The sequence below is a fragment of the Drosophila arizonae genome, chromosome 4, assembly GCF_054131065.1.
Source record: "Drosophila arizonae isolate 15081-1271.41 chromosome 4, UAZ_ARI_1.0, whole genome shotgun sequence".
In the NCBI taxonomy this organism is placed as follows: domain Eukaryota; kingdom Metazoa; phylum Arthropoda; class Insecta; order Diptera; family Drosophilidae; genus Drosophila; species Drosophila arizonae.
In genome coordinates this window covers 20,016,209-20,026,897 of record NC_142924.1, presented here as the reverse complement: position 1 = coordinate 20,026,897, position 10,689 = coordinate 20,016,209, and the positions used below count along the sequence as shown (strand labels likewise).

General features: G+C 39.8%; 1 protein-coding gene across 1 annotated transcript; it reads left to right on the top strand.

Annotated features, from left to right (window-relative positions):
- Positions 1-3,596: 3,596 nt before the first annotated feature.
- LOC108612705 (uncharacterized) lies at positions 3,597-4,818 on the top strand. Its single transcript, XM_018005665.2, has one exon. It carries the CDS (start codon positions 3,744-3,746, stop codon positions 4,725-4,727), a length of 984 nt encoding a protein of 327 aa, XP_017861154.1. The 5' UTR covers positions 3,597-3,743; the 3' UTR covers positions 4,728-4,818.
- Positions 4,819-10,689: the final 5,871 nt, after the last annotated feature.

The window sequence follows — 10,689 nt, the reverse complement described above, 5'->3', positions numbered from 1 at the left end:
TTAAATTGTTCATTTTACTTAATTTTTATTTTTTTATTTATATATATCTTTATATATATTTAACTTATTAAATTTGGTTTATTTATCTACTTATTTATTTCTTTGTTTATTTTACCTCATTGTTTTTTTTTTTTATTTTACAATTTAGGTGGAATCAACATTTAGTTTACTTCAATTTGTAATCGAATAGATATAAATATAAATATAAAATATAAAATCTTAATATCTTTATTTAAAAAATGGGGTTACGAAAAAAAATTATTTTAATTTAAAAAAAAATATATATATATATGCTTTCTTTCATTATTGCATGCACTTATCTTCAAACATTTTATTATTAAATTTTTTTTCTTATCTCTTGGTTTTTTTTTTTTTTTTTTTTTTTTTTTAGCTTGCGACCATTACAAAGCAAACCGCAAAAACACACGTGGAAGCCAGTTGATAACCAAGACAGTGGACACAAAAAGCAACAGCAGCAACAACAACAACAACAACAAAAATCAGTCATTCAACCAGTCTGGCAGTCAGTCAGTCGGTCACCTACCTAGTCAGTCGGCTGTTCAACCGTGACGCTCAGATATTTGGCATGCGTGGCGTTATCCCAGCCTGTGGCATGGCCACAGCTGCTGTTAACCAAATCCTAGCATACACACACACTCACACTCTCACACATACAAACACAAATAGAGCGCAGAACATCATCTTGGTCAGGCGGCGAGTGGCTAATGTCGCCACAGATGACAGTTAACAGTTAGCAGCGTGCCAGGTAAATAAATCAAACAAAAATGGCTACTTTGGCTACGTGACCAGCGAAATCCTCAGCCAAGGATTCGGCGTCCCTTGGATAGAGCACGCCCGTACGGTTTGACTGATTATCGGTCGGCTGCTTATGACACACAGCCAAGGCATAGCCAGGGCATAACGGAAGCTGACTCCAAGATGTGCGTGACGCAAATTGCAGACCAGTTACAGACAGCAAACAGCATCCCAGGTTGAGCATGTCGAGCTGTTCCAGTGACAAATGGGCGGCCTGTTAGATGTCTGGGTCCTTTGTCTCCGATCAATGTTCGGCGATGACATGACTCGGCCAGCAGTTGAGCAATAATGCCAGTTAACTGCTGTTGACAAATCAAACAACCATTTGGCCGAACAGCCAGGTTCGATATTAAAGTTGGCAAACTGTTGGAATTTAAATTCAATTATTATATTAATATCAAACGATAAGCCGCCAACATTAACCTAGATTCAGCTCAAGCACTAACGGCCCAGTGATGCCAGTTGTTGAGCTCCGAAGTAAGTTGGATTGTGGTTAAAAGTAGTAAAACCGGCTAAAATAAAGGAAAATCAGCTCGCATGTTTCCTCAAAGTATGATTATGAGATTTTCTTCTAAATCTTTCCTCTAAGAATTTCCTTTAAGTATTTCTGCTAAGTGTTTTCTCTAAGAATTGTTTCCAAGTATTTCTTCTTACTTTTACCTCTAAGTCTTTTCTGAGATTTTCTTCCAAGTCTTTCCTCTAAGAATTTCCCCTAAGAATTTCCTCTCAACATTTGTTCTAATTCTTTCCTTTAAGTCTTTAATGCTTAGCTGAACGATTTTTACATTTTTACACACACTTCACTTCAGTTTACTGCACTGCACGATTGACTTCCACGAGTTCTAGACGACTGAAGAAATGCAGCAGCATCTTCCCTTTATGTAGGGCGACTTTCACTCAATGTTGAGCTCGTCACCAGGTAGAGATCGTTACGGTTGAGCTGTATGTGACAAATGGGAACAATGGGTACACTCTCTTCTCCTGCAAGCATTCTTGACTCGTTTTACTCATTTATAAATACCAAATGAATACTGCTGCTATATATATAGAGACAACAAATGATCTGTAGTTCTTCTTAGGCTCTTTCTTTTTGGGACAGATAGACAGAGACAGACAATAGGCAGATGTACATACAGACATATGAATAGATATATAGGCACAACCCACACAGCTCACTACGCTTCTAAAGAATATGTATGTTTGATAAGGTTTAATGTTGATAAGCTAAATAACTTATGTCGATTAATATTTTAATTTATTTAATTTAATAATTACAGGCAACAGTTTCTTCTATTCTCTTAAACAAATTCTGGCTATTCCATCCGATTCTCATTTTGCATAAATTTATTTTCAATAGGCTACGACATTTGCGAATAGGCTACATCTAGCCGGAAATTGGCCAAACTGGCAGCACTGTAACGGCCAAGTATGTTATGTTGGTATGCATGAAAGTCAGCTGAAATTCATTTTAAGCACCGTTTGTCCAGGCGCACATTAATTTTGTTAGCAACATGCAATGGAAATTTAAGATTGCTGAACAATGGCGTTTGACCTCGCCTGACCTGCTGAACTGGCACCAGCTGACCCAGGCGATGGCCCACACCCATCTCACTGATATACAATGCATGTGCATGCGATTTCATTCGAGTGCCTGTAACTGCTGCAGCGTGTGTATGCATGTGTGTGTGTCTGTCTCTGTGTGTGTGTGTGTGTAATAAGGCTGCATATATTATGGCATATATATTGTGCCATATATTAGAGGCTTTGCTAACAATTTCTCTCACACTGGGCCCGGCGCCGGACGCTTAAGTATATGGACTGCAATTGGCTCGCTCCTCTCACTGTCCGCTGCTCGGCCGCATGGCTGCCATTGTTTGCCTTGCGGTGATCACTCAATTTGAATTAATTTGCGGCTGTCATACAATCTAAAATTAGTTTATGCCGATTTGCATAAGCCAACATTGAAGCTGGCTGAAACTTTGGCTGCTGACTGTTGACTGCCATTTTGATAGCGCTTCACATGCAATTTTTTATCATAATCCTGCAATTGCTGCCAACGAACATTGCTTAAGGCTAACTCTGCAATTCGGAGATCAATAATCATAATCAAAAGTTAATTCCATGGCCGAGTAAATATTGATATGAATCGGGGTCTGAGCCAGAGGCTTTGCACACTGTCTTAATACTTTCAGCCGTGGCTTTTTCTGGCTCATTTGTTGTGTTGGCCGAAAGGCTTTTAACGTCAACAACGGTTAACTTAGCAACAGCTGGCTCAAAGCTTTAGGCATTTCAAGTTTTGTGGTTTTTGAGGCACTCAAAGGAACGAAAAAAAAAAAAAAAAACTAAAAGAGAAACAAGTAAACCGAATATTTTGGCACTTTGCTTTAGCCTTTTGTCGACTAATTCAGTTTTTTGTTTATTTCCCCACACGCACATACACACACACACACACACACATACAAAGAGAGACTTGGCAGTTTTTATACTCTGCAGCCGTAGCATTTGAGAAGAAAAAGGGCAATTTACTAGCTTTAGAGCTGCCGCACAGCAGCTGTGTCTCTTAGTGCATATGTCTGCATATATGTATGCATGCTGCAGAGGCTTAACGTGCCACAAGACCAGGGAGTGCGGATATTTAGTGGCACCGGGGCAGAAGGAACTCTACTCTGCTCCCTGGCTTAATTGCACTGCCAAAGTGTAGAGCTTTGTTCCATTTATATATTTAAGATAAAGTGCAGAAACTTTGCTTTGTGAGACATGACAATTAATTCTAAATCATTTCTGCTAGTAGGTCAAGTTTTACATTTCATGAGTGATGAAAGTACAAAAGTCATTTTAATATGCACTTGAGACAAATATTGACTGAAATCTAATTTCGTTTCTTTCTTTTAAATAAGTATGAATAATTTGAAAAAATATTTGCGGAAATGAATACTAAGCGAAACATGGAATCACCAAGGGGACGACAGACAAAAAATAAAGATGTAAAAGGAAAGAAAAAACGCAAAATTATCGTGCAGAACCTATCTCGGATGCCTGCCCATTGTCCTGTGGCCGGCTGCTCTGACATCATATTTCCGTCCAATGTAATGCTGCACATGTTGCACAAGCACTCCAATAGCACTTGCATAACCGCCGAGGTATATGATCATCGACCATTGCTGCTGACCTTCGATCCGACTGGCTACGAGCGCGGAGACAACTACTGCATCGCCGCCCTCATGTATGGAGGCGTAAAGGGAAAGCCAAATACGCGACCGGGAGTGGATAATCTGAGCTTGCTGAATTCGGGTCTGTTGAACAGTTACCGGAAGTATGAGACCTACTTGCCCATAATGATGATGGCCTGCCGTACCACCTGGTTTGCTCATATGAAGGACAAGCAGCTGGAGCGCGAAATGCTCTCAAAGAACGAAGGCAAGGGCGGCATCTATGTATTGTGGCTGGTGTCTCCCATTACCACGCGCAAGGTGTTTTACACACTCACCATCTTCGATCGTCACTACATTAGCTCGCGTAGTTTGATTCGCACGGTGCGCGACTACACCAACTTCCAGGATCCTAGCGATTTTTTACCCATTGATGAGAACTATATTATGTTGCGCGACTCGGATGTTCTCGAACTAATGACCATCAGCAGATTGGCTCAGAGCAAAGGCGGAAAGAAGGGTCCACGCGGCATTCCAATGGAACTGATTGTCTATCAGACCCCATTAAAGCACTCTGGCAATCCCAGTAGTCAGGCAGAGATGCAGGCGGCGCTGAAGGAGGCCCGGAATATGTACTCCACGTACATAATGCCACGCACTAAGGGGACTGTTAATCGGGAAGTTTCGGGCAAGATGTCACTCACCAGAAAGCCACTCTCCAAGACCAAGGCTAATCTAGCTCATGCCCATGCCTTACATTAAATATTTCTAGCCCCAATTACAATCTCTGCACCGAGCACGTCTGATTTTGAAATTTTATGTTAAATCTAATAAAATCACATATGAGCTATGAGCTTGACTGTTTCTATTATAATCGACTAATATGCAGGGAAATATAATACATGAGTGCAGCAGAGTCTAAGAGCAGTCTGTTGCCAGGATACCTGCAGAATTGGTTCAATTTGAGTGGTAAGCACATTATTATATAATAAGCAGACAGCTGATTGAAAACCAAGTGCACATAAATTGCCAAAGGCCGGAGTCGGAGCCTGAGTCTTCCCACAGCCGCAAGGTGTGTGGACTAAGCAGCTTTTGTGCATGCATCCACACGCACACACACACAGAGACACTTCAATACACATGCAACCATTCAGCATTCCATGTAAATGACGCTAATTGTATTACAATTTGCTTGAATGCCTAAAAGCGGGCAATGGCAAATCACAAACCGCTTAGCTCGGATATTATATGGAGTATACAGCTACGCCGTGGTGGGCTGGGCAATTGTTGCGCATTTGGGCTGAGCCAGCCTGGGAGCTCGGGAGCTCGGGGCGCCGCCCGCACCACCCAACAACAAGTGCAGCCAACCACTTGCCACACATGCAATTTTAATCATGAGAAATATGTGCTGTGCGCTGCAGTCCCGATGATGGAGCACGGCCATTGACTGGTTTGGGTAAGTGCCGTAAATGCGGTAAACAGCCCGCACCCACTTAAATTATGCCTTTCATAGCAGTTATTCACTGTTATCGGTGGTTGGATAAGAATGCTGGCAAAGCGGCCCACGCGGCCTGGGCCACGCCACAAGCCTGCTGTTATTCGACTGCCACTGGTAGCTGCGTTTGTACTTGTGCACTCCATCTGAACGCATACCGCTAATCCGTCGAGCCCACAGCCCGACAAAGCAGCAAGCCCAGCTGTAAGCCAAAATGCGTTTATTCACTCTAAAAATTATGGTATTTCAAATGATGTCCTTTGCAGTTGTAATTAAAAATAAGCTGCAAAAATATGTTAAACAATTCATCATAAATTCATTCTGAGCTCAAAGTAAGTCAAGGAAAAACATTGTAAAAATTTGATATGTGTAAAATTAATTTAAGTTGCTACTCCTTTAGTATTTACCTTACTATTTATTGAAATATACAATTTTTTTTATTTAAAAAATAATAATAATATAGTAATATAATTTAAAAATATATACAAAATATTTGATATTTTGTTTTTGGCATTATTATGCCAATAAGTACTTTATAAATTATAATGTAGTCATAATTTATATCAGGCGATTGTGTTCTCTTCCATACATATATGGAATATCAACAATATACAGGCGATTACCAGATTGACTCAGTCATACTGCAATAATTAATTCGATGGTAGCTCTACTATTTGAGTGAGGTCTCTCTTGAGGAACAGTCTACGAGACTGAAAATGTAGAATAATCCTAACCATATATAATGTCAATGATAAATTACAATTATTAATATGCGAGAGAGGGAGTGAGAAATACGGAAAATAAATAAAAATAGCTAATAGAACGATATATAGAGAGGTTGAAGAGGTAACCGAGCGTGAGAGGGAGAGAGGGAGAGAGAGAGAGAGAGATAGGAATAGAGATAGAGAAAGAGAGATAGAGATGTAGAGAGCATGAAGGGTAAAAGTACAGACAGAGAGGGATATACGAAAAAATACATAACGAGAGATAGGTATTAAGAATGATAGATAGTAGAGACGAAGGTACATAAAGCACATTAAATTATTATTCTATAAATTCTGAATGCCTACAGTATATTAGCTTTATCGATATAATCCATATCCATGTAAAAGAAAATGCAGCCCTTATAGATGGAATTGGCACACAGAATGGTGCTCGTTCGAATGCTCACCTGCAATGTGTTGACACCAACACCAACAACAACAACAACAGGGCGACTATATTGCTTGGGTTAATATATTGCAATTTATATATATATATTTCTTCCACTCCACAAATGTCAAAAGCTGATGTGGTTTTTTTTTTCTTGCTTTCTTGCGCGAGTAACAGTAAAAACGGCTCCGTATAACGAATGTGAATGCCAGGAAAACGATTCAAGTGCTCGACTGCTCGACAAATTCAGGACAATGTTAAAAAACGCCCACAACCATTCGCTCGCTCCACCTACCCATACGCTTTATCACATTCTCGGCAGCTGGCTTCGCCCTGTACATACATACTTACATGCAAAGATATATTGTTTACTGCCTGCTTGCAGTTTTTGTTCCCGCAACCTTCACGCAGAATCTGTCCATGTGCTTTTGTGATATACGCTTTGCCATCCAAACTGTCATCTTTGGGCTGCCGGCAGTGACAATGTGAGCAGCATAGGACGAGCGAAGAGAAAAAAGCAAATGCTGCCAAGAGGCTGCAGCTGCAACTGCAGCACTTGAAGTCTCCGGCATGGGAAAATACCAGCTCAGTTGGATCGGTCGGGGATTAGCCGAATGTTCGAAAGATGTGTGCCACAGAATGATGTTAGTGGCAAGTGGAAGAAGTGCACACAAAATGTTGCAACGTCGCAAGACTGATGTGGCCATTTTGCTGCCAGCAATAACAATTTCAATTTGACATGCCTGTCCCAAAAAGTCATTAGCATGCCAGTTCATGCATATCTCCATATAGAGATTTACTATGTGTATAATAAACACAAATAACTTATATATATGCTGCAATTTTTAATATTACCTAAAGCACTGAAGCGATTTTTCAACGAGCTAAGCTTTAGTTTATTCCAAATTTAATTTGAATTTTCAATATCAAGATATTAATCATGAAATAAATACAAATAAAATATATGTACACATATGCTGCAATTTTTAATATTACCTAAAGCTCTGAAGTGATTTTCAATTGAACGAGTGCTAGGCTTTAGTTTACTCTAAATTTAATTTGATTTCTCAATACCAAGATAATAATCATGAAATGCTGTGGCTGCCCTTCCTGCGAAAATAATTGCTAATACCTACTAGTTATCATTTCAAAATCAATGATGGAAATATCTAAAACAAGCAATATACATATCTAAAGCCAATAATTATGGCTGCACATGCTGCTACAATTGAGAGCACAAGTCACTTGACGTATTATATATGTATATGTAAGCAAGGAATTGAGTGAATGGGAGGGCACAGATTGCTGGTGCTGCAAGCAGCAAACGGAGCTGCCTCACTTTGTTTATGTTTGCCGTACATGAACATTAACACTTTGCTGCTAATGATAAATAGCTCAAGAAGTGGCAGCTTAAAGTGCAAGCATCCCTGACTGGGCGAGGCGAGTGGGCCAACAGCAATAACGACAGCTACGGTATAACATTATTAATAGAGCTAAGTGTTCAACAAGGGTCCCTAAAGGAATGGAAAGTTTGCTGTGCAAGTCAAGCTGGCTTGCCAACTAACTTGTTTGTAGCTTGTTACATGCGTTTTCTTGGCTGCGGTTTCTGTTTACAACCGACTCGGTTGAGGTCGATGATTGGTTGCCTCCATTAAAGCTGTTGCAAATAACGTTTAAAGCTGCTGCTAGTGGGTGAGAGTCGAAGGCGAAGTTGAGGTTTGGTATGCATTTAATTAATTCGAATGTCAATTTATTTTGTAAGTCCTGCAGATCGTCCCAATGAGCTAAATTGTATTTTATGTCTTTTCAGTATAAATCATTGCAAATTTATGGCAACAATTGGCTTAAATACTCGAACGATATATCCAAGAGATATGTCACACACACACACACACACAGCAGAAATGCCAGGAAGGAAAAAAGTAAAGTTATTTTGAAATTTTCTATTTTTTTTGGAATTTATGATGCAATTCGAAATGTTAAATTCGGGGGGAGCCGGAAAAGAATGAAGTATTCTTTAATGGTCTGCAATTGTATTTATTATTGGTGTTATGGTGGGCAGGTTTATGGCTACGCTTGGCCTTATCACTCGAACGGGAAATTAGAATTATTGTCCTGGCTTTTATTACGGTCATAAATTTGGCAGAGGCCAATGCAAGTGAATTTGCCGTGCTGCATTAAAGATGAATTATTGCCCAGATGGTGTTAAAGTGTGGCTTTAATTTTAATTAGTTTGCTCTTCTGATGGAGCTATTGTCCGACCGCATTGTTTGCCTTTTAAGCACGTGCACCTCCTGGGAGAGAGCCGAAACAAAACGAAAACAAAAACAAAGCAAACCCAAAACCAAAACCAAAACCAAAACAAAAACCAATACAAAAACAATAATAAAATAAACTATGCTTCCAATTGTTCAAACTGCTTCAATTGTTTGCTCATCGAACTACTGTTCTCTGTTTGCTGTTTTTCATGCATAGCAAAAAGCAAAAAGGGTTTGCTTCTGGCCGTTACTCCCATTTGGAAATGTTGCTCGCGTTTGATTTGAGTGTGTTCGCTTGTTTGGCTGTTTTGATGCTTTCAAAATTTGCATAGGCAAGCGTTTTTCTGTCTGGGGATTGCAGCGGAGTTTGCATATTGCCCCAGGCTGGCAATAAAGCGGCTTACAACAGAATATTGAAGAGCTAGCCTTGGCTGGGGTAGGCCCATCCATCCATACACATAGACATACATACACACGTCTATAGGCGTATTCATCCCTCTGTTAGTCGATGGAAAATCTGAAACAAAAATGTTTGTTAGGGATTTTAAAAAAATGAAAAACGTTTTAGAGGTGCCTGTGTTGTTTTCAGCTCAGGTGTGTTTTCAACTTATGTTTCTACTTTTGTGCTATTTTTATTGAAATATTAAAGCGATGAATGCAGAAGAATTTAAGACTCGTGAATATTATTTTAAAAATGTTTAAAGATTTTCGATGGCAACATTTTGTGTTGCTAAAATCAACTGAAGAGCTTTGCTCTGAGTGCAAACTCAAGTTCGAGATTTGCTGGCTAAGCGCATGAAATGCGAGCTGTGTTTAACTACATTTTCCTATCAGTGCTCATCTATGTATTTTCAAAAGCTGGTCAGCCAATAAAACGGCTAATGATTAAAGCAATGCAAAAAAACTAAGTTATTACAGACTTAACCAGAAAAGTCCATTAAAGCATACGAAAATACATTTTCAGTCGTAGCCTAATGGGGAATGTGTCCCCACACAGACACACACACACAGACATACAGGATACACCCACACACATGGGGCAGATGCATGCGCGCTTCAAATGGCCTAAAAAGCAAAGGTGCGCACCCAAATACACCTCAATTTATACTTACACACACACACATACACAAAACCCACACAAACTCACACACACACATACAGTCAGAAATACAAGGCGCATACAGACGTGCGAAAATGTAACAATTTACAAAAGGGTTAAGCCGAAAAAAGAAAACAAAAACAAATAAACGAATACCCACTGGCGCACACGGAGGGACGCATATGCATGCATACAAAAATTCCACCTTAGAGGTGAGCAGCATTTTGACACACAAATGTCACAGATTTCCAGGTAATATATGGTAGAGCCGCAACGAGTTGAATCTTAGCTGAGAACATTTGCATGATTTATGTCACAATATATACATATGTACGTATGTACATATATAAATATATTGTATTTTGTGTTAGACCGGTTTATGATCCGCAGTCATTAATAAACTTAACATGTCAAAAAGGTGCACAAAAATCGGAATGCAATCGTGAAATTTGGGAATCACGTATTCCACAGTTCCGCAAAGTGAGCTTAGCTGGTTTGGCATGTCTATCGTTGGTATTTTTTGTTGGGTGCTGTGTTTTTTTTTTTCGGTGTGTAAATGTTTGAGCTGTCTGCACGAGTGCCAGAACAGAGTTGAGCAGCAGCAATGACAAAGGGGTCAGGGGTTTGCACAAATATGTCACATACGTGGACATCGAGGACACGCACACCTACACACACCCACACACACACACCCATGGCCACACGCACGATTCACATTTG